Source organism: Aedes aegypti, chromosome 3 (assembly GCF_002204515.2).
Source record: "Aedes aegypti strain LVP_AGWG chromosome 3, AaegL5.0 Primary Assembly, whole genome shotgun sequence".
In the NCBI taxonomy this organism is placed as follows: Eukaryota; Metazoa; Arthropoda; class Insecta; order Diptera; family Culicidae; genus Aedes; species Aedes aegypti.
This window is the reverse complement of record NC_035109.1, coordinates 55,534,320-55,556,940: the sequence shown is the minus strand read 5'-3', so window position 1 is coordinate 55,556,940 and position 22,621 is coordinate 55,534,320. Positions and strand designations below refer to the sequence as shown.

Here is a 22,621-nt window from a genome sequence, read left to right as displayed (position 1 = left end):
CGTTATTGAAAATCACGCTGGATTTAATCCCAGGTCTCCTGTCAATTGACGCCGTTGCGGCGATCAGCTGTTCCGAAACGTCTCGTAAAATGGCTCATAAACTCAGTTAGGGTTCATTCACAAATTTCATAACGCCAAAAAAGATCATTTTTGACACCCACCCACTTCCTCGTAACGCCCTTTGTAATAATATTTTTCAAATTTTGTATGAGCTGTAACACCCACCCACCCCCTCCAGCGTTATGAAATTTGTGAATGGGCCCTTATTGCAAGTTGCTTTGCAAGAGAGGTGAAGTTTCGTTGCGGGTTCATTTACAAAATTCATAACGCAAAAATGCCCATTTTCGACACCCAGCCACCCCCTCGTAACGCTTTTTGTATGAATATTCTACAAATTTCATATGAACCATAACAAAACGAGGACAACCACTCACCCCCTCTATCGTTAAGAAATTTGTGAATGGGCCCTGCATTTCGTGGATCACACTACCGTTGGATAACGGCTCTTGGCAACATAGGGCCCATTCACAAATTTCATAACGCTAGAGGGGGTGGGTGGGTGTCCTAGCGATGTTACAGCCCATACAAAAATTGAATAACATTCATACAAAAAGGGTTACAAAGGGGTGGGTGGGTGCCCAAAATGGTCAATTTCAGCGTTATGAAATAAATGAATGAACCCATATGGTCGAATTGAGGTGATGATGAATCGAAGCCAAAACTCAAATAGGGTCCTAAAGCCCTGTCCCAATTTTAATGCCAAACGCTTAAGTTTAGGCCAAAAACACAGGTTTACTCAATTTTCTAATGTTTTCCGTTGGTTTGAGCCCAAAAAAACTTGTTTAAAGATTTTGTCACACCTCTTGGCTTAAACTCAAATTTTGGGTGTATTTTGTTTTCCGTGTCCCTTCCGAAATGTCAGATAAGAACAACCCCAGTGTTAAAACTGAAACCCCTGTGGTGTTTTTGTCGACTAAGCGAACGTCAAACATGATCTTAAGTGTCAAGGTTCATTTATGGACCCAATTTTTAAATTAAAGTTTAAACATGATATAGCCGTTATTTGAGCGGGAAAAATTGCTAAAGTAATTGCAGTAAGATGCTCTTTCGTGTTATTGAATAAAAACAAGATTTCATTTAAAATTTTAGGACCCAATTTTCATGTGCACATAAGGGGTTCCTATGTTTATCGATAGTCCATTTGCCTGAATGTATTTTCGCATTATATATTTTGCCGTATCTGCCATAACAAATTTAAACAAATATTTGCACAACAATGTTTTGGCAAATAGCTTTGATCAGTACACACAACAAATAAATTTGTTGGAATTTGCTAAACATTTTTTCAAATATGGCAAAGTTTGTGTTTTAGCACTGAGCTGTAAAATTTTGTTTCCGTGGCTGTTGCACCTTCAGAAACGTGCCCAGGAAAAAAGTCTCCACATACACTTTGCGCAATCTGTCGTCATCATCAGAACTGTCATCATCGAAATGACGCAAAAACGTTTTTCTCCGCTTCACGTTCAAATCAAACGAGTTCGAGTCGCGTTCGGTTCTGGGTGATTCCTGTTTTCGTTGTGCTACGGCGAAATAAAATTAAGCCCAAATCCACGATCAAAAGTAGCATTAAACTGTGTCCCGCTTTAGTGCAAGTGTTTCCCTAGTGAAATGTGGTAAAATCTTTGAGGGAAAGTCGAGAAAGTGGGGTGAATTGAGTGGTTGAAATTTCATGATTGCAGCCGTCGTCTTCTGTCGCTGTGAGGGGTCAAGGAGAACCGCGAATACTACACCTTCTCTGTTACTACTCGATGAGAATTGGAGGTTAGGAAATGGATGATTGTTTACATGGTAGTCGTAATTGATTTTTATATCAATTTTTTAGCTGGAAATGAATCACAATCGGAGTAAGTTCACGTCGTTCAACGATCTGAGCGGGGTAAATCTGAGCCGCACGCTTAGCAGTCCGGTAGCGGAATCGACACACCTGAAAGGGCCGAATAACCGGAGCGGGTTGTTTGCTAGTCCGGCCAAAGTGGTGGGTGGAAGTGCCAAGCGGAAACCAACGTCACCACTGTTCAACAGTAGGACCACCTTCAAAAGCAGTGGGAACCTGAGCTCGGTGGGATTCAGTCGGATCGATCCACAGTGAGTTTGTACAGTTAATGCAATTTTATATTCGTACAGGGCACTGTTTTCACATCAAGTTGGTAAAATACTAGGTTTTTTTTTTTTTTTCAAATTTGACGTTTTCTATTCTGCCGTGAATCGCAATTCAGTCCCATCTGCATTTTCGTCAAAATTGAGTTGAGTTCAGTTTTTAACATCTCTTCCAACGCTCTTTCAGCTACACTTATGAAATAATATAATTTGTTCGGAAAATTAGGAAAAAACAGCAAGTCAAATTGTCCCATCATGAAAAGTAACCGCATATCAGTCCCACTACAGACTTTCGCACCGTGGAACACAAAAATGTAACTTGTTTTGATCATCTTCATATTTTTCTCGTAAAGATATCGTAATGAAGAGCAAGTTGTGAAAGTTTCATTAAGATTGGAACATCTTACAATCCTCTGGATTTTTTGAATATTCGTATGGAAAACGAGTTTGAAAACTTCACAGTCCATTTTCTCAATGCCTACTTTTTACAGATGGGACTGACTTGTGATTCACGGCAGTGTTATGGACGCTCCATTTGATTTCCATGTAATACAGCTCGCTGCCAACGTGCCTATTATGGACCCTCTTACGTGGTTGAATTTACAAAACTGTTCTAAGGGACCGTCCATAAATGACGCAGCATTTTTCCAACGATTTTTTACACCCCCTCCCCCCTCGTAGCATTTCGTCACAAATGCTGATACTCCCCCTTGGAAAATACCTAGCATATCAAGCATATCATTGTTTGATTGGATTGATAAAGCTAACAGTGACGAGTTAGACTACAATATATTTTATAATGTATTGAACAGAAATTTTGTTATATTGGAAGATTGTTTATTTAATTATTTGTTGATAGGAAATAGATTTCAATGAAAATGATCAACAAAATGTATTAATTTGAAATGGATCTTCGTTATCCAAATTAAAATCCAGCAATCAGTGGCCAGATATGGAAAATTTTTGCGATTATTATACAAATTATTCATCTCTATTAATACTTCAGCTGGACTTCATTGTCGTTCCCCAAACTGAAAAATAATTACACAACCTCTAATGAAACAATTAAATGATAAAAATAATCTTACTAACAAGTTATTTAGAAAATTGAATGACAGGGCAATTTCTATAACACTCGAATCTGTTGTCTTCATTAATATTAAGGCTATTTGATCAAGGGCATTGATATATCAAAACAAATAGATGAATTGATTGGGTGGAAATGAATGCATAATTCACGGAATAATCTTGTTATATCTTGTTTTAAGAGGAAAAGAGCATATTCATTCTATTAAAGAAATGAGGCCCCAACAGAAAATATGAAAAAACTAAAACAGTTGACTTTATGTCTTGTTAACAAATGGGAAAACAATGTTCTCCAAGTCGTTAAAGCATTGATGTTTAATTAATTTATTGAACTTTAATTTTTTTTATTTAAAAACTCATTAAATTAGACACGAATATAATATAATATTCACATACTTATTTAAAGCTTAATAGAATTTGTTTGATTGTATTTACCAAGAAAATCTAAAATTTCATAGATTTTTTTCAATCTTGCCATATGAATCTTTTGAAGCTCAATCATCATTTTATAACCCAAGTCTATAAGTCAACAAAAAAAGATCAATAAAAATAATTGTATGCCATTTTTTCAGCGCCTCTTTTCACCGACATGATTCAAAATGCTACGTCCACTAGCTAGGACCCCTCCCCCCCCTCGTCACACATCGTCACAAATTCGCGAAGCCCCCCTCCCCCCTAAAAAGCTACGTCATTTATGGACGACCCCTAAGGTGCATATTAGAATAAATATTTTGTTTGAAACTGCCGACTAACAATGCAATCGAAGTTCCCCCGGTGGATTTTCATATGAATAAGGTTGCTTTGAGTGTTAGTTTTATGTTTTTTTTCTGTAGGGGTTCCATAATATGCAAAGGGTCCATAACCGGCATCGACTCCCTATAAAATGACAGTATTGCACATTGTTTTTTATTTTTATTTTTTTTTTTTGGTTTCCCAAACAAAATGGACAAATTCAAAGTCGTCGCCTTGGGGGGTACGATAGCACCCTCCGGGGATTTCAACCGGACTATTTTTGTTGGATTCTATATGCCAAAATATGGAAAAATACAAAGCCTTTCGGGTGATGGGCCAGTGGTGAAGTCAGGTTGATGTCTTCTGCAAATTTGTGTGACTTCTGAAATTGAACAACTTTGTGGAACGAACCAACAGCCCACAACTTACTGATTTAGAATTAAAATACAAAGCCTCTCGGTTACTTACTTTTGTCTTTGAACAACCCTCTTAAACTCTATGTAAAATGACTGCAATGTGATAATTCCCTTACAGGCAAAACTTCAAGTTATTTGTAGTTCGTCATCTAAATTTCAGCCAATTCGGACATGACATGACATGACATGGATGAGCGATACATGACTTAGATTCATATGAAAACATACGTATGCTTTTCCATATTTTGTGTAGTTAAAAAAATATAATTGAAATCACTCGTAAACCATATCAGTAGATTCGTATTACCTCATTTTCTACATTGTTAACATGCCCTTATGTTTACCCTTTCTCTATTTTCGTGGTAAAGGTGGGAAGAGCGTCAAGTGCTTGGAAATTGACACCAAAAAAGTAGGTTATTTTAAAATTATACCCACGAGTTTTCACCCTGATTGCGCCTTTGGTGTAATAAATATACATTTTAAATTTAGATGATTCTTCGTTCTGTCTGTAGCTACTGCATTTTGAATTTATATTAATATTTTACTTCAACAATAAAATTTTACAAGAATATTCGACTTGCAAAAATTTGCACCTTTAAGATCCCCTTCTGACTTCACCACTGACCCATCACCCGAAAGGCTTTGGATTTTTCCATATTTTGACATATAGAATACAACAAAAATAGTCCGGTTGAAATCCCCGGGGGGCGCTATCGTGACCATGCCTTGTAAGCTACTGCTCAGTAGTTGAATAAACTTGGTAAGTCTTATATTTTTCGGCTCCTAGGGGGGCTTTGACCCCCAAAACTGCGCCATTGCATTCAATCATATATTGATTGGACGGCATTCTCAAATTACGTAACGCTCTATGGGGAGGGGGGAGTAGGCTCAAGCGTTACGGCTCATACAGAAATTTGAAATTTATTCATATAAAAAGCGTTACGGAGGGGAGGAGGTGGTCAAAAATTTCAAATTCTAGCATTACGTAATAAATGGGCGCTGATCTGTTGATCGCGTCGCTTGCTCTTGCGTGGGCGAGTGACGAATACTTGTTTATTTCGCGAATCCGGTTAGGCGTGATTATATCATGGATCGCATCACCAAACCCAGATCTCTACCTTATCCCACTAACCCAATATCCTTTCCATGACAACCGTGGAGATGCAGAGGTGATCTCGGTCTCTAGTAACAACGGTAGTCACACTCAATGTGATATATAAGAGGTGAGGAGATAGACGTTGTTTGATTGTGTTAGTGTTATGAATAATTTCATCCATTTCATCACTTTCACTATCATCCATTTCACTTTAAACATTTCACTCGAAATGTCCGCCAATGTAGTTATTCCCGAGATTTTCCAGATTATTTATAGATTACTGGTCTTCTAAGCGTTCATAATATCCGTGGGGTGTTCCTACGTTGAAGATTCATTCCTAAAATGAAGAAAAAACTGAAAAATTTATTTGATTAAATGAAGGCCATCTTTCTTTGCTGCATATTTTTTCATGTTTTCGATTGAATAACAGCACACAGGACAACCGTGGTAACGGCAGGGTGGCTAGCAACGAAAACCTCGTAACTTGCTTTGGATCAATGTACAAGTTCACTTGTTGATGTTTGAGCGGTGTCGTGTTATTTACGTGACCATGGCACCGCTCAAACGTCAAAATGGACCGATGCACGAGTTCACTAAGTTGACGTTTGAGCGGTGCCGAATTCACTGGTTTCCATGGTCACATATTGACAATTCGAGTGACAATTAGAAGTTCGGCAGTCAAAACTTCGGCGAAGTTCGGCGTTGGCATTCTAATTTAGTGCGTCAAATAATGAACTCGTGCATTGGTCCATTACAAACAGTATGACTTCACGCACCGTCATGTTGCAAAGGATTGATGTGTGAAATCAAAAGCAGCACACTAACACATGTAAACGATTGTGTATTATAGAGAAACATCTCCTCACCTCTATTAAAGCACATTGAGTCACACTAACATTCCTTCCCTTCCCCGATGACCGTAAGGACGTGGCCGGCACCGTTATTGACTTTTAAATTTGAGCTCTCGATTTGTGCACATGGAAGAATGGTAAGCTAATCCCAAGCCCCATTCATTAATTCCCTGTGCAACTTCGATTGTTCTGGTCAATCACGGAGTAGCAACTACGAATTGTACGGTCATCTATGCTTATGCTTATGCTTTATGTTGACCATTAAAGAATCTCACTTTAACAAATTCCATTGTTGAAGCCAGGAACATTGCAATTGCAAAATGTGAAATAAAATTTGAATCCGTGATTATAGACGATGATCTTAAACTCTTGATCCGTCTTAAAAACGTGAGGAGAAGACAATTTCAACGCACTCGTGATCCTGCTATGAAAATAATATGGCAGGATTTGCAGAAAGAAATCAAGAAACGTTTTGCAGATTTAAGAAACAAAAATTTTGAAAATAAAATTTCTCAATTGGACCCCGGCTCTAAGCCCTTTTGGAAATTATCTAAAATCTTGAAAAAACCTCAGAAGCCAATACCGGCATTGAAAGAGGAAAACAAATTATTACTAACTAATTGCGAAAAAGCTCAAAAACTTGCTATGCAGTTTGAAAGTGCGCACAATTTTAATTTAGGACCTACTAGTCCAATTGAAAATGAAGTTACTCAGGAGTTCGAAAATATTCTCAATCAAGAGAACGTTTTCGAAAATACCTGGGAGACTGATTTGGAAGAAGTGAGAACTATTATTGAAAAAATCAAAAATATGAAAGCTCCTGGCGATGATGGAATTTTCTACATCCTCATCAAGAAACTTCCAGAAAGTAGCTTATCATTTTTAGTTGATATATTTAACAAATGTTTTCAATTAGTATATTTTCCTGACAAATGTAAAAATGCTAAGGTTGTTCCAATTTTAAAACCAGACAAAAATCCTGCAGAAGCTTCTAGCTATCGTCCAATCAGTTTGCTTTCCTCCATTAGTAAACTTTTTGAAAAGGTTATTTTGAACAGAATGATGGACCACATCAACGAAAATTCAATTTTTGCCAATGAACAGTTCGGATTCCGCCATGGACATTCGACCACTCATCAACTTTTACGTGTAACAAATTTGATCCGTTCCAACAAATCTGAAGGCTACTCTACTGGTCTTGCTCTTCTAGACATAGAAAAAGCATTCGACAGTGTTTGGCATGAAGGTTTGATTGTAAAATTGAAAAACTTTAATTTTCCAACATACATTGTTAGAATAATTCAAAGTTATCTGTCAAATCGTACACTTCAGGTTAATTATCAGAACTCCAGATCTGAAAAACTTCCTGTAAGAGCTGGTGTTCCCCAAGGCAGCATTTTGGGACCAATATTATACAATATTTTCACATCTGACTTACCTGAGTTACCTCAGGGATGTCAAAAATCTTTGTTTGCGGATGACACAGGCCTCTCCGCCAAAGGACGAAGCCTGCGTGTCATCTGTAGTCGATTGCAAAAAAGTTTGGATATTTTTTCTTCATACTTGCAAAAATGGAAGATTTCTCCTAATGCTTCCAAAACTCAACTAATAATATTCCCACATAAACCAAAAGCTCTTTATTTGAAACCTTCAAGTAGACATGTTGTCACGATGAGAGGGGTTCCAATAAATTGGTCAGATGAAGTTAAGTATCTAGGGATCATGCTAGATAAGAATTTAACTTTCAAAAATCACATTGAGGGCATTCAAGCCAAATGTAACAAACATGTAAAATGTCTCTATCCCCTTATTAATAGAAAATCAAATTTTGTCTTAAGAACAAGCTTTTGATATTCAAACAAATTTTCAGGCCAGCCATGTTGTATGCTGTACCAATATGGACTAGCTGTTGTAATACCAGAAAGAAAGCTCTGCAGAGAATTCAAAATAAAATTTTGAAAATGATTCTGAGGCTTCCTCCCTGGTATAGTACCAATGAGTTACATAGAATATCCAATGTTGAAACATTGGAACAAATGTCAAATTAAATAATCAATAATTTCAGGCAAAAATCGTTACAATCTTCTATTGCCACGATTAATGCGTTATATGTTTAGGTTAAGTATATTCAAAGCGTTTTTTTTTTCTTATAAGCAGGTGAAATCAACTCGCCTGTAAAAAATCTGAACTGCTACGGCAAATGAAATGTAATATGTTGTTAACAAAATATTAATAAAATCTTAGATTTGTTTCACCAAATTAGGATGATAGTGTTGTCTAATAACACAGAACACCTAGATATAAGGAATAATGAATGTAATGTTTGGAATGATACTAATAAAGAAATTAAAAAAAATAATTAAAGAATCTCTGGTTTATCCATGGTAACTAAAGATTTGTTGGAGAATCTTTCTACCAACTTAATTGAATTGATTGTCTTCTGATACTTTCTTTGGATTTCTTCCAAAATAATTCATTCAACTAAAATGCTTTGTACATTTTTTAAATTCTCCGGTAATTTTCGGTTTATCAACGTATGGTTAGAGAACTGTCAAGATTAAAAAAAATTGTCAGAATCTCAAAACTAGTACTTCATTCATTCAAACTTATCTTACTCTTTGCCTATTGCCTAATTCAAAATTATTGTCTTGGTTACCTATTGAAGTTTGAACAATTTTGGACTCAAATTCAATACCTACACTGAGGAAAAAAATATATCGATTTCCATACGAAACGGGTATGAAATTTTACCAGAAGAAAATATTATAAATTTCATACGATGTCGTTATGAACGAATTAGCTTGTGGTATAGTATGCTTCTTGCAGTACAGTAGTATAGATTCCATAAATGTTTCGTATGAAATCTATGAATACTTGTTATGAACATCAAATTGTACTCGTATGAATCTCAATATATTTGAGTATGACCCTTGTACGACACTTCTCGCATAACTTCTGATCTCGCCCTAAAAGCCATTGGTAACCATGTGTGTAGCTCGTTGTTACTGAGCATCTGAATGGATTTTCATGTTATTTAATAACGCTATGGGGAAGAAAGAATCAATATCTACCTGCCCGTGATATTGGTTTGGATGCTTATTCCTTCATTTGCTCAGAAACAACGAGCTACGCTCGTGGTTACCAATGGCTTTTAGGGCGTTATCTCAGAGTATGCGAGACTTCATATAATTTATTTAATATTATTATGGCTTTTGCAGTATTTCAATTGTAACAAGACGTTTCTCGTAGTTTTCTTTGTCTTATAGAATATCACTTATAGCGTCCTTTTCATTCTAAACACGGCCACTTATTGGAAAATGTTGTTTGCAACTTTTTAAATTGATTAGAAATGAGCACTTCAATATATGTAAACTATGCTATATTTTTGCAAAAAAATGACAATAAAAACATCATTCACTTAAAAACATACATTTCGATCGCTGTTTACAAATCAACAGTTTGTATCCCCGTTGAAAATGACATCCAATTGAATATTGCCGTTGTCAGAACTGAAGTCTCCTGGCAGTTTGGCACCGCTAAAGAAAGTTTCTTTGAGATGTTGAACAGATTCTGAAGGAGATAGTCGATTAATAATATGAAACATAAGATAAAATCTAATAACTCAACTTACGTTTTGTTCTACCCTTCTTGATAACCTCGTATTCCCATTGTGCTCCCATTGCACGAGATAAAGCTTTACAAATTTCTTCTTTTGGCCGCCGTATTTACGCTCTACGTAGAATTATCGATAATTAATTTTTACCTCTAAACACGGCAAAGGCCTTCATCAAAACTATGAAATTCGCGAGCTTCTTCTATACAAACGCCATTTTGATCCGAATAGAAAGTAGACCAGACTCGATTCATAAGAAAAACGTATGAACTTTTTCAAACAAGGCTTGCATTGGATTTCATAAGTACATCGTATGAAATGTTATAGAGCCTCGTATGAATCTTGAATTTGATTCGTATACTCTTCATAAACGATTTATGGGAATCATACGAATCGTATGAAATGTTTTTCAGCTAGCAAAATACTGTTTCATACGAAAGGTGTTATGAATAACATAACTCCAGTTTTCTCAGTGTACTTTTCCATTTTACAATCTTTAATATTAATAAAGTTTATTCATAAAGTATTTCAAAGATGAAGGTTTAATAAAGTATTTCCAAGTCGGTATATAATTTAATATTTTTAATCAACTTGATTTCAATACAGTGCCCTGTAAGAATATCTGCTTGAGTGACTGTAGATAGAGCATTTTGATGATTCGTTACGAAACTTGGAAGTAATTTCTTGATTCTCGTTTCAGAGTTTACACGGATGCTCAGAGCCGGGGTTTGGTCAACCGCTTGGTAAAGTACCATGACAGGACACAATCACCACTGAATCGGAGCCAGTCGATGACCAGTGTGTACAACAAACCGGGCCAGTTCCCGGTGGTGCATTTGAAGAAAACCGAAATCAAATATTCGCCCCGGCGGAACAATTCCGTGACGTCGGTTCGAATTGCGCCACCGGAGAAGTCCGTCTTTCAAGCGAACACGCGATCGAACATCTTGAGGGCGGGATCGCTACTGGTTCCAGCGGAGCCCCATTTGAATAGGACGAGGGGACCTCAGCCGGAGGATGAAATCGACGCAGAGAACAGAGTTATCGCACCGACCGCGGAACTGGATGCGGCACCGACAAAGAGTGTCCTGGATGCCTTGAAGGAAATTTCTCGGAAGCGGATAAATAACGAAGAACTGGATGCGGACCGGATCAAAAAGCAGTGCAAGGAACTGTCGGAGGTCGATTCTGGAGGGGGCGGCGGAACAAAACGAGCCAGAGAACTTCCGTCATCAGCTTCGCCACCCTTGAAGGGTTCCAGCGAACAGTTGCAGAAGAAGCGATTATGTTGTAAGAACAATGATATTCTAAGCTCGTTGAGTTCCAGTTTGGTGATGAGTACGCCCAAAAGGGTTGAGCCGATTCCGTCGAGGCCACGAGGATTGAATATGGATCAAACTTTTGCTACCAATGTGGCAACTCCAGTTGGACTGAATACTACAGTAGCGACCGAGAGGATGATTGAGTCGCGAGAACCGGCCTTGCTGACCCGAATCGAGTCTGCACCGTTGCCACAGATAGTGAGGAGTGTACCGGAAATCGTCCCCGCAGTGAGGCCAAAACCAACCCAGCCCAAAATTACTCTGTTCAACAAAAAGTATGACGAGACGTTGGTGAGGCCAGTGGTAAGCGACAACGAAGAACAAGACGATGACGAAGAACTAGGCGGCCGGATCAGTTTCATAAAGCCAAAAGAGAAGTCACCGATTTTGAACAGTGATAAAGCCGCTTTGAAGCAGGTTGAGAAATCGAAGCTTTCGTTGATTCTCAGCTGTCTTAGCGAGGATAACGACGATGAAGAAGAGCCCCCGAAAATGGTCATGAATTCTCACACTGTGTTCAAAGATACGGTGGATGCACCGAAACCGCTACCGAAGGTCGAGGAAAAGAAACCGGAAGTGACGATCCCCAAACCACCCAGTGGAATTGCCGCTTTGATCAGTGAACCCATCAAAGACCCTGGCTTGGGTAAAATTGAGCCTCCCAAACCGTCGATACCCAAAGCAAGTGAGCCACCTAAACCAGCCGAAGGATTCAGCTTTGGAACACCAGCCAAGACGACAGATCTTAACGCTACCTTCAATTTCCAAACCCCAACGAAACCTGTTGCTGCTCCCGTGGAATCAAAGGCTCCGGAGAAAGCGAATGGGGGTTTCACATTCGGAACCACTGCAGCCGTCTCAACTTCCAGCGCTCCGAAAAGCGATGCTCCTCCAGCCTACAGCTTCGCCACGGCCAACACCAATTCCGCTCCGGCCATGGCAACACCATCCGGCTTTGGCTTTGGGAAATCTCCACCATCGTCAGCCGCCATCACTACAAATACAACCACCGCAACTCCCAGCTTGATCAGTTTCTCACCGGCGCCAACGTCCAAGAATGAGCCGCCAAAGAGTGGCTTTTCGCTTCTACCAGCCATTTCTACCAATGCGTCATCCGGAAGCCCTCAAAATACCTTGAGCACCGCTAAATCGTCCATCCCAGCATTCGGAAGTGGTTCCGGATTCAGTGCTTTCAAGCCTCTGTCACCTACCGCTTCCTCTACTGTAACAACAACCCCTGCATCGGCTGCGGTTCCATCTTTCGGAACCATCACGGCATCTACTCCCGCTACAACCAGTCCAGCTGCCACCCTCTCCTCTACTGGTGGCTTTTCTTTCGGAACTGGCACTTCCCTGAAACTAACGACAGCGATATCCACCGCAACAACAACCACAAGTGCTTTCTCCTTTGGCGCGGCAACTCCTGTGGCTCCCACGCCAGCAACAGTAACTCCTGCTGCTTTCGGAGCTACTTCCGCTGCACCGAAATTCGGCTTCGGATCAACTACTTCCTCTACCGTTCCCTCGTTTGGCGCCCCAACGACGACAGCCACCACAGCGGCACCTTCATTCGGTGGTTTCTCAGCAAAGGCCGCTCCTCCTACGACGGCACCTCCTGCCTTCGGTAGCGTGGTCAGTTCCAGCAATTCCACAGTTACTTCACCCTCAGCGGGCATATTCGGAGGCTCAGCAGCTCCCGCCAAACCGACCACGTTCGGTCAAGTGCCATCCGCCGCTAACTCCACGTTTTCATTCGGTGCCCAAGCGCAACCTGCGGCCTCCACCACCACCAGCAACACCGGGGCATTTTCCTTTGGAGGGGCAGCAACGTCAGCACAAACGGCCACAACGACAGCAGCACCTGTGGGCGCTACCGGAAGCAACATTTTCGGCAATGCCAGTAACAGCACAGCAGCACCGAGTTTCGGTGCGGTACCTTCGTTCGGTACAAATCCGGCGCCGACATTTGGTGCCACCAGTCCCCCTGCGTTTGGTGCTTCCACTACCAGCGCTGCACCGGTGGCCAGCGGATTTGGGGCACCACCTGTGTTTGGTGGTAGTTCCGGTTCGTTAGCTACTTCCGCTAATACAAGGTGAGTATAGGCACTAAATCAGGGTTTCCCAACCGATGGTCCGCGGATCTCTTGGGGAGCGTGATGACTTGGAAAGCTTTCTTGTTGTTTTCGTTGCAATCTTGTGTGAGTTCATCTTTTCCAGCTGCCTTATTGTTTTTCGGCTCCTTGATCGCTTTTCTAACCTCATCTTGCAATTTCGTAGAAGACCACTTGACGGTATCAGAAATTGTATCGGAATGCATTCACCATTATTTTTCAATTTCTGAAAAATTGTTGTGTTATGATTAATTACGCAACTCAAAACAGTTGCGTAATGAGAAAGCGTTGCATAATGAATCATTACAGCACTGGTTTTAGTTGCGTAATAACTATTCCCGCACTGCATAATTCAGTGCAGGAAAGTAGGCCGTTTCATGATAGATTGGCGTGGTGAAAAACAGCATATTACGATGAGAAATTGGAAAAAAAGTGTTGTACGTAACTCGTTGCAGAACTTGATTTTTACAGCACTCGTCGTAATTATCCTACTCGGCAAGATTCGTAGGCAAATCATTATTCTGCAACTTGTTCCGTAAACTACTATTTTTGACCCACTGCCCTTTCTGTAACGCATTTTTGAACGACAAATTTCAAATTTTTGTGTGAGTCGTAAAGCTTAGCCTATCCCCTCCCTCCTTTCTTCTAGCGTTGCGTAATTTCTGGACGACGCACAATGGGGCAGATCGCTGTTTTCGACGGCCAAAACCTCTAGTACTCTAGTTATGCACCCTAGAGGTTTGGTGTCGTCGACAAAGTGTTTTGGAATAACTTGTACTATATTTTGACACATTCAGATTTGATCTAGATAAGTGAAAACTGATCTAGATCAGTTTTATCTTTTGATAGGAGCGTCCTAGCAAAAAACTTTCTTCTACAAAGTTGTTCATTGAGGCATTTTTGACATTTCTTCGGAAGACTCTTACACTCTATCACTGACGTGGATTACGATATATGACAATTTAATAAAAACAGTCAAAAAATCGATTTTGACCATTTTTTCATACAAAAAAAAATGTTAAAAAATATTTTGTCATCAAGTATTAGAAGCTTAACTATAATAAAGTAAATTAACATCATTTATTAGCAAAATTTTCAGATTTAATTATGTTTTTGATAAAAACAGTCTAAAAATAGTGTTTTACAAAATCCAGGATAACTCATGAAGCGGCAGATGGCAGCAGCTAATCTTTTGTATACGACTAGTCAAGAACACAAGTTTCATTGTCCTGAAGAAAGACAAGTGGGGCCACGTGGTGCTTTTTTGTTGTGGTGGTTTGAAAACTTGATAAAAATATGTTAAAAAATGCTTCTATTTGAGAAACTTTTCATGAATTTATATTTTTCAAATGTATTTCTAAAACATATTACATGTTGACGAAGTGATTTGAAAAAGTCATCACCAAACTGATAATCCGTAGTTTAGAGATGACTTCTTCAAAACACTTCGTCAACATGCAATATGTTTCAGAAATACATTTGAAAAATATAAATTCATGAAAAGTTTCACAAATATAAGCATTTTTTAACATATTTTCATCAAATTTTCAAACCAAACAAAAGAGCCCAGCGTGGCCCCACTTTTCTTTCTTCGCGGCAATGAAACTTATGTTCTTGGCTAGTTGTATACAAAAAATTAGCTGCCGCCATCTGCCGCTTCATGAGTTATCCTGGATTTTGTAAAACACTATTTTTAGACTGTTTTTACCAAAAATATAATTAAATCTGAAAATTTTGCTAGTGAATGATGTAAATTTACTTTGTTATAGTTAAGCTTCCAATACTTGTTGACAAAAAATGTTTTAATATTTTTTTTTATGAAAAAATGGTCAAGATCGATTTTTGACTGTTTTTACTAAATTGTCATCCACGTCAGTGATAGAGTGTAAGTGTCTTCCGAAGAAATGTCAAAAATGCCTCAATGAACAACTTTGCAAAAGAAAGTTTTTTGCTAGGACGCTCCTATCAGAAGATAAAACTGATCTAGATCAGTTTTCACTTATCTAGATCAAATCTGAATGTGTCAAAATATAGTACAAGTTATTCCAAAACACTTTGTCGAAGACACCAAACCTCTAAAGTGCATAGGGGGGCTGGGGGCAAGAAGGACACCTTAAGATATATAGGTTCAAATCATGGTTGATTAGCACAATTTTTGAAGATTATTCCAGTGTAGGGGCAAATGTTCTAAATGATGTTATCGATAGATTTCAAAAATATAAGAAACACATGATGATTTGAGATTTTTGAAAATGTCCCTTCTTATGAGGTTTTTAAACGAGGCACGGGACAAGAGTGCCACTCGTATGGGGCAAGAAGACCACCAGAGCAAAATGCCACAAATTTTGTATATTATCATTTCCCCGCCTAAACGATACATTCTAGAGTAAGTAGAGATAAAAACTGAGGGATAAAAGTTAACTTATAGTTAAACAGAAATTTTACGAAATTAATTTAGTTTTCATCTTATTTGACTGTAACAATAATAGTAAACATTTTCAGAAACCATCTTGAATGTCCAAGATGGTTTATTTTGATTTTATTTAGTAGGAATCATTGATTGAATGCAATATTAAACAAGAAAAATAAAAGTTCATTTGATTTTATATGAGAAAATTGCGGTGTCCCTCTTGCCCCATAAGACATACTGTTATTATATATGTAAAATTTAATGTCAAAAGGACTTTTTCGAAAAAAAATCCTCACAGCTATATTAAACAATTAAAAATCATCAATACTATGCGGAAAAATCAATATGTTTTGTATTTATTGGGAGTCAAACCTTGTTTTCCAGTCTTACATTCTTATAATATTTCGCATATTTTGCGTTGGTGAGTTAAAGACATTTTTCTATTTTTTTGTACTAAACATTTTTAACTGTAATATTTACACAACCCTCAATTAGTACTCAATTTATACTTATCCTGCGTAAAACATCAAAAAATTGATTTGAACTACGTGAAATTAGAGGTGGCACTCTTGCCCCGGGTGTCCTTCTTGCCCCATGTCCCCCTATCTAGAGTACTAGAGGTTTTGGCCGTCGAAAACAGCGATCTGCCCCAGTGTGCGACGCTCGACTTGTTGGGAACTTCTAAACAGGTTCCTTGGAAGATCTTTTTTGAATGTCTAGTAAGATCATTTTTAAATTCTTCTTGAATACCTGGGGCAGGGATTGAATCCTGAGAAAAAAACAAAAGAATCTCTCACTTATCGCTCTCTGTAACAATCATGACTTGCAGCACATTATGAAACCTGTTGTTGCTTCAGCTTTGATTGGATCGGGGGATATCAGTGCATGCTCAAACCCCAATGATAACAAGCGAGGAAAATGGATTTTATCGTCGCTCTCCCTTCTTTTGTTCGCTGCTCTTATTCATCAAACTTGTTACAACTTGCGATACATTGCCGATCATGGACCGCTACAGATGGGATGTTTTTCTTCGCTTGCTTTGATCATGCTGCAAAATCAAATGAGAACTGCAATGTTTTGATTATACAGTTGAACGTTCGTTGCACTATCTACAGTTATCGCTCAGCTTCTGAGACGCATAGACGTTTTCACGATTGCGCTCCTCATTAGTCAAGCATTTTTTTTTTCAGATCGTTCAATCGATATTTCTGTTTGTGCCGCGTCGCGTGTGTGGTCGCGATGAGGCGAGAAAACACTTTTCGAATAGACTATTCGTGCTTCCCAGTGAAGCCGTCTTTCGAAAAAGTGCACGGCTTCTGCCGTTCAGTGCTCGGGCTGAAGAAAGAAGACGTCGAAAGACTAAAGTGCCATAAGGGTGAACAGTGTGCGTTCGTCAAGGTTAGTGACCTGTCGCTCGCACAAAAAATCGTGGACGAACATGATGCCCGTCATCAAGTGGATTTAAACGGGAAGAAGCACAAGCTTCGTATCACCATGGAAGATGGTAGTGTGGAAGTGAAGATTCACGACCTACCCGAACATGTGTCCGAACAGAAAATAGTCGATTTCTTGTGTGCGTTCGGCGAAGTGATCGCTATTCGAGAGCTAACGTGGGGAGAGGGCTACGAGTTTGCCGGTATACCACTCGGCATATGGTCGGCCCGCATGCTAATACAAAAAAACATTGACTCGTGGGTCACCATCGACGGGCAGCAGGCATATATTGTCTACAAAGGGCAGCTGCAGTCATGCAAACACTGCAAAGAGCAGGCACATACTGGCATCTCTTGTGTACAGAACAAGAAATTGCTAGTGCAAAAGAGCTACGCAAACGTAGCGAAGCAAGCTGGATCGACACGACCACCACCGAAAAAGTCAGCTGGCGCGAAGCCGACAAGCTCAAAGCCGACCGGGCCGAAACCCTCTGTTCTCCCTTCACTAACGTCGGATGCCTTCCCCGAGCTTCCGAAACCTTCGAGCCAACCCGAACAGCCTGGCTCGGCATCTAGGATCGATTTGACGACGTCCCCCCGCCCGCAAACCCAATGCGCGCATGGCTCGTCGTTATCGCTCCGAACTCCACAAGTCGAAGAGTCACCAAAAGCCAGCATTGTTTTGGTTGACTGCTTCAAAAAGCCAACGAATGCGATACGATCGCAGAGTAAGAGCGGCAATGGCAACGAAACTGACGATTCTTACACTTCCACGAACAGCAGACGAAGCGCGCGAGGCCGTCCACCTGGCAAAAAACCCCGTCGGGAAGATGGAGACGACGAGCAGGATGAGGACTATCACCCATAAATGGCTCTCTCGTCCTATAATATCTCGTCCATCAACATCGGCACGATCACCAACCCCACGAAACTAAACGCGCTACGTAACTTCATTAGCAGCCAGAGCCTCGATATTGTGTGTTTGCAAGAGGTGGAAAACGACCAGCTCTCCTTGCCTGGCTTTGTCGTATACACCAATGTAGACCACACGAGAAGAGGTACGGCCGTTGCGGTGAAGGAACACATCCAGGTCTCTCACGTCGAGAAGAGTTTGGATAGTCGACTGCTTGCGCTGCGAGTGCAAGACACGACCATCTGCAATATTTACGCTCCCTCTGGCTCTGCGCAACGTGCTGCTCGGGAGGAGTTCTATAATGGAACTCTCGCCTATTACCTCCGTCATCGTACAGCACACGTCATTCACGCTGGCGATTTCAATTGCGTATTGCGCGCATGCGACTCGACTAGCCCCAATACAAGCCCTGCTCTAAAGATAGCCGTGCAACAGCTACAGCTGCATGATGTGTGGGAAAAACTGCGCCCACGAGACCCTGGCTTCACCTACGTTTGCCGAAACGCGCAATCGCGACTCGATCGCATTTACGTCAGCAATGGTTTGCGAGAAAATTTGCGAACTGCGCACACTCGTTCGCAGACCACAAAGCGCTAACCGTTCGACTATGTCTTCCCCAGCTCGGACATGAGCCTGGGCGCGGATTCTGGTCTCTGCGGCCGCACCTTCTGACCGACGAAAACGTTGCCGAGTTCCAGTATAAGTGGCAATATTGGACCCGGCAGCGTAGAAACTACAATTCATGGATCGATTGGTGGCTCACGTACGTTAAGCCGAAAATAAAAAGTTTTTTCAAGTGGAAATCTCGAATTGCTGTCGACTATTTCCACGACCAGCATCAGCGTTTATACGCTGAGCTACGACTGGCGTACGATGGATATTACCAACATCCAGAAATGCTACCCACAATCAACCGGCTCAAAGGGGAAATGTTGGCTCTGCAGAGAAATTTTTCCCACATGTTCATGCGCATCAATGAAACCTACGTGGCGGGTGAACCGATGTCCATCTTCCAATTGGGAGAAAGGCGACGTAGGAAGACCGTCATCACGCAGCTGCGAACGGAAGAAAATGAAATCATCGACGAGCCACAAGCGATCGAGGCAAATTTGTTCAATTTCTTCTCCAGCCTCTACTCGGAAGAAGCAGCAAATAACAACGAGGACGGGTTTGCCTGCCAACGTGTCATCCCACCGAACGACCCGGTGAACGAAGCATGCACAAGCGAGATTACCACGGCAGAGATTTTGTCTGCTATTAGAGCGAGCGCACCGAGAAAATCCCCGGGATGCGACGGTATCCCAAGAGAGTTTTACCTCCGCATGTTCGACGTCATCCACCGAGAGTTGAACCTTTTGCTCAACGAAGCACTCACCGGCAATCTCCCCCCCGCGTTTTGTGGAGGGCATCATCGTCCTGGTGAAAAAGAAAGGAGGCGACAATACGGCCCGATCATATCGCCCTACAACGTTCGGTCCGGCAAGGGGACCCCGTCAATGCACCTCTTCGTGCTGTACCTCCATCCACTGGTGTGTAGGCTCGAGCAAGTGTGTGGCGACGATCTCCTGGTGGCGTATGCGGACGACATCAGCGTCATCGTAACATCGACGGCGCAAATCGAAGCGATGAATGAAATATTCACTCGTTTTGAGATAGTCGCCGGAGCAAAATTGAACCTGCGGAAAACTGTTGCCATAAATGTTGGGTTTTGCGCAGGCAACGAAATAGATGCCCATTGGCTGCAGACAGCCAACACTGTAAAAATTTTGGGGGTTGTTTTCGCGAACTCAATACGTTTGATGACAACCCTCAACTGGAACGCAATGATTGGGAAATTTTCGCAGCAAATGTGGCTGCAATCTTTGCGTACGCTCACGCTACAGCAGAAGGTGATTATGCTGAACATGTTCGGTACCTCAAAATTGTGGTACATCTCATCAGTGCTGCCACCCCTTGGGATCCACACGGCGAAAATTACATCAACGATGGGTGCATTTTTGTGGAGAGGTGTAGTCGCCCGTGTCCCGATGATGCAGCTAGCTCGTAGTACGGAACGTGGTGGGCTGAATTTGCACTTACCAGCTTTGAAGTCAAAATCACTGGCAATTAACCGACACATCCAAGAGATCGATTCCCTTCCCTACTACAGATCCTTTCTCTTCCACGCTCATCCCCGCCCTGCAATTCCAATAGATCATCCCGACATCAAAATCATCCTCTCAAACTTTTCCCAAATTCCACACCTTGTCCAACAAAACCCCTCCGCCGATCTAATCCACCGGCATTTCGTGCAGCAAACTGAATTGCCAAAAGTGGAAAGCAATAATCCAGCATGCAACTGGCCACGTGTGTGGCGAAACATAGCGGACAAACAGCTATCTTCGGCACAACGTACTCAACTGTATCTGTTCGTAAATGGCAAAACGGAGCATCGAAAGCTGCTGTTCGTGATGCAGCGAGTGGCTGACGAGTACTGCACACACTGTGGGAACCAAGTGACTGAAACGCTCCAACACAAATTTAGTACCTGCGCTCGTGTCGGCCCGGCATGGACGAGTCTACAGCAGAGGCTTGCAGGACTGATGAATGGATGGAGACGATTCTCTTTTGAGGACCTGCTGAGACCTACTCTGGCAGGAATAGGACGAACGGCAAGAGTGAAAGTATTGCGAATGTTAATTAATTACATCTGCTTTGTTAATTCATGTAACGATAGAATTGATGTAAACGCTTTGAATTTTCACTTAGATTTAGAATTTTAAAACTGTGTTACAAATGAATTGACCATAATAAAACCAAATTTTATACCACAAAAAAAAATCTTTAAGTGGGCTACGTTTTACTTGGGCTCCCGTTAGTTGGGCTATAGCCCACCTAAAACGTCATTTTCTGACATAAGACGCTATTTATCAATGTTGGTAGCCCTGTTTTTCCTTTGTTCTATGTTAGCTATGTCAGCTCGAAACTCAGCCCGATTAGTGAAAGTCTTTCACTAAGTGGGCTATAGATTCAGTGCAACGAACGAAAGTTGACTGTACCTTACCTAATACTAAAAAAATGAGCGAATTGGTTTAACAATTTTTGATTTATAGCGCTTCTTTTTCCGATGGATCCGCAGGATGTTCATCGAATTAAAAAGAGGTCCGCAGGTTTCAACATGTTTGGAAACCACTGCACAAAATTAAACATGTTTAAAAAATTATAATTGATAATTATCTCGTTCCGTTTTAGTTCCGTATTTGGTGGCTCTTCATCGGTCACGTCGCCATTCGGTGCAACCAACTCGACACCGGCAGCATCCACCACTAACTTATTCGGTGCTGCCAGTTCCAACAATAATCAATCCAACGTCACATCCTCAACTCCGGCTCCGTTCTCGTTCGGTGCCGCGGCAGGCTCGACATCAACTGCAGCACCAGCAAATAAACCTTTTGCATTTGGAGGAATCGGCACCGCAAGCACCAACAATAGCAACAACAGTGTCCTCAACTCATCGGTCTCGTCTGGCAACCTTGCTAAAGCCAGCAGTTTCAGCTTTTCTGCAGGATCGAATTCCACAGCACCAGCACCGGTAGCCCCCCAAGCTTCGTTCAGCTTCGGGAATGCCACCAATAGTTCTGCCGCCCCTCCACCAGCCTTCGGCAGCAGCACTGGCAACACTTCTTTCTCCTTCAACGCCAATGCCACCAACAACACCACCACGAGCAACCAAGCTGTCGTGAAGCCGTTCTCGTTCGGGACACCGGCTCAATCTGCTCCTGCTCCTTCCGCAGCTGGTGCCGGAATCTTCGGTGCTGCTGCCGCATCCCCACCGCCAGCATTCAATTTCTCCGCCGGATCGAACGCCGCTGGCAGCACTGTGGGCGGCGCCACCCCAGCACCAGCATTCTCATTCACCGGTGGTGCTGCGGCAGCACCAGGAGGTCCCTTTGCGATGCCCAACGGAACGGCACCGGGAGGGGCACCGATGTTCAGCATAGGAACCGGTGGCGGAAGCAATCTGCCTCCCGGGCGGAGGCCCATTCGGACGGCAACCCGCCGGCTCAAGTGATCGCAGAGATAAGGAACGTAACGGTTTAGATGTGTAAGTATTTGATACTGTAAAATTCGTTTGGAACTTCATGTATTTTTGTGTACAGAAGAGAAAGCTTATTGCAGATCCAATGTTTTCTATTTTGGTCAATGGCATATTATACAGTCTCGTTTTTTTTTTCTTTACGTGAAAAATCTACTTGTGGAACAAAAATTCTGCTAATCAGAAGGACGATTGTGTGCTCGTCAAATCATTATGTAATAAAGCTAGACCAACTGGTGATATATTTAACAAAGAATCAGTTTTTGTCAGTAAAGTAGGAAAGAAAGAAAGCTTTACTTCATATTTAAAGCCAACTATTAGGACGCTTTGTCTAAATGGCGAACTCCGGTTAAATTTAAGTTAAAGATTGGGTAATCTGAGACGGCAGACGGCAGAAGACCATGGG

General features: G+C 41.3%; 2 protein-coding genes across 3 annotated transcripts in view; one reads left to right on the top strand and one right to left on the bottom strand.

The window, feature by feature from the left end:
- Window positions 1-22,621, bottom strand: part of LOC5579891 (putative elongator complex protein 1) — a 35,294-nt gene that overhangs the window by 7,932 nt on the left and 4,741 nt on the right. The window lies entirely within an intron of this gene.
- On the top strand, window positions 1,510-22,471 carry LOC5579892 (mucin-19). Its single transcript, XM_001657820.2, has 4 exons — window positions 1,510-1,821; window positions 1,883-2,145; window positions 10,652-13,366; window positions 21,372-22,471. The coding sequence occupies exons 2-4, from the start codon at window positions 1,889-1,891 to the stop codon at window positions 22,189-22,191; spliced, it is 3,792 nt and encodes a 1,263-aa protein (XP_001657870.2). The 5' UTR covers window positions 1,510-1,821; window positions 1,883-1,888; the 3' UTR covers window positions 22,192-22,471.

Excerpts from the sequence above, each read along its gene's own strand:
- LOC5579892 (XM_001657820.2), top strand. The coding sequence starts at position 1,889 with ATGAATCACAATCGGAGTAAGTTCACGTCGTTCAACGATCTGAGCGGG. Across the intron at positions 2,146-10,651 it reads TTCAGTCGGATCGATCCACA|AGTTTACACGGATGCTCAGA; the intron begins GTGAGTTTGTAC and ends TTCTCGTTTCAG. Across the intron at positions 13,367-21,371 it reads GCTACTTCCGCTAATACAAG|TTCCGTATTTGGTGGCTCTT; the intron begins GTGAGTATAGGC and ends GTTCCGTTTTAG.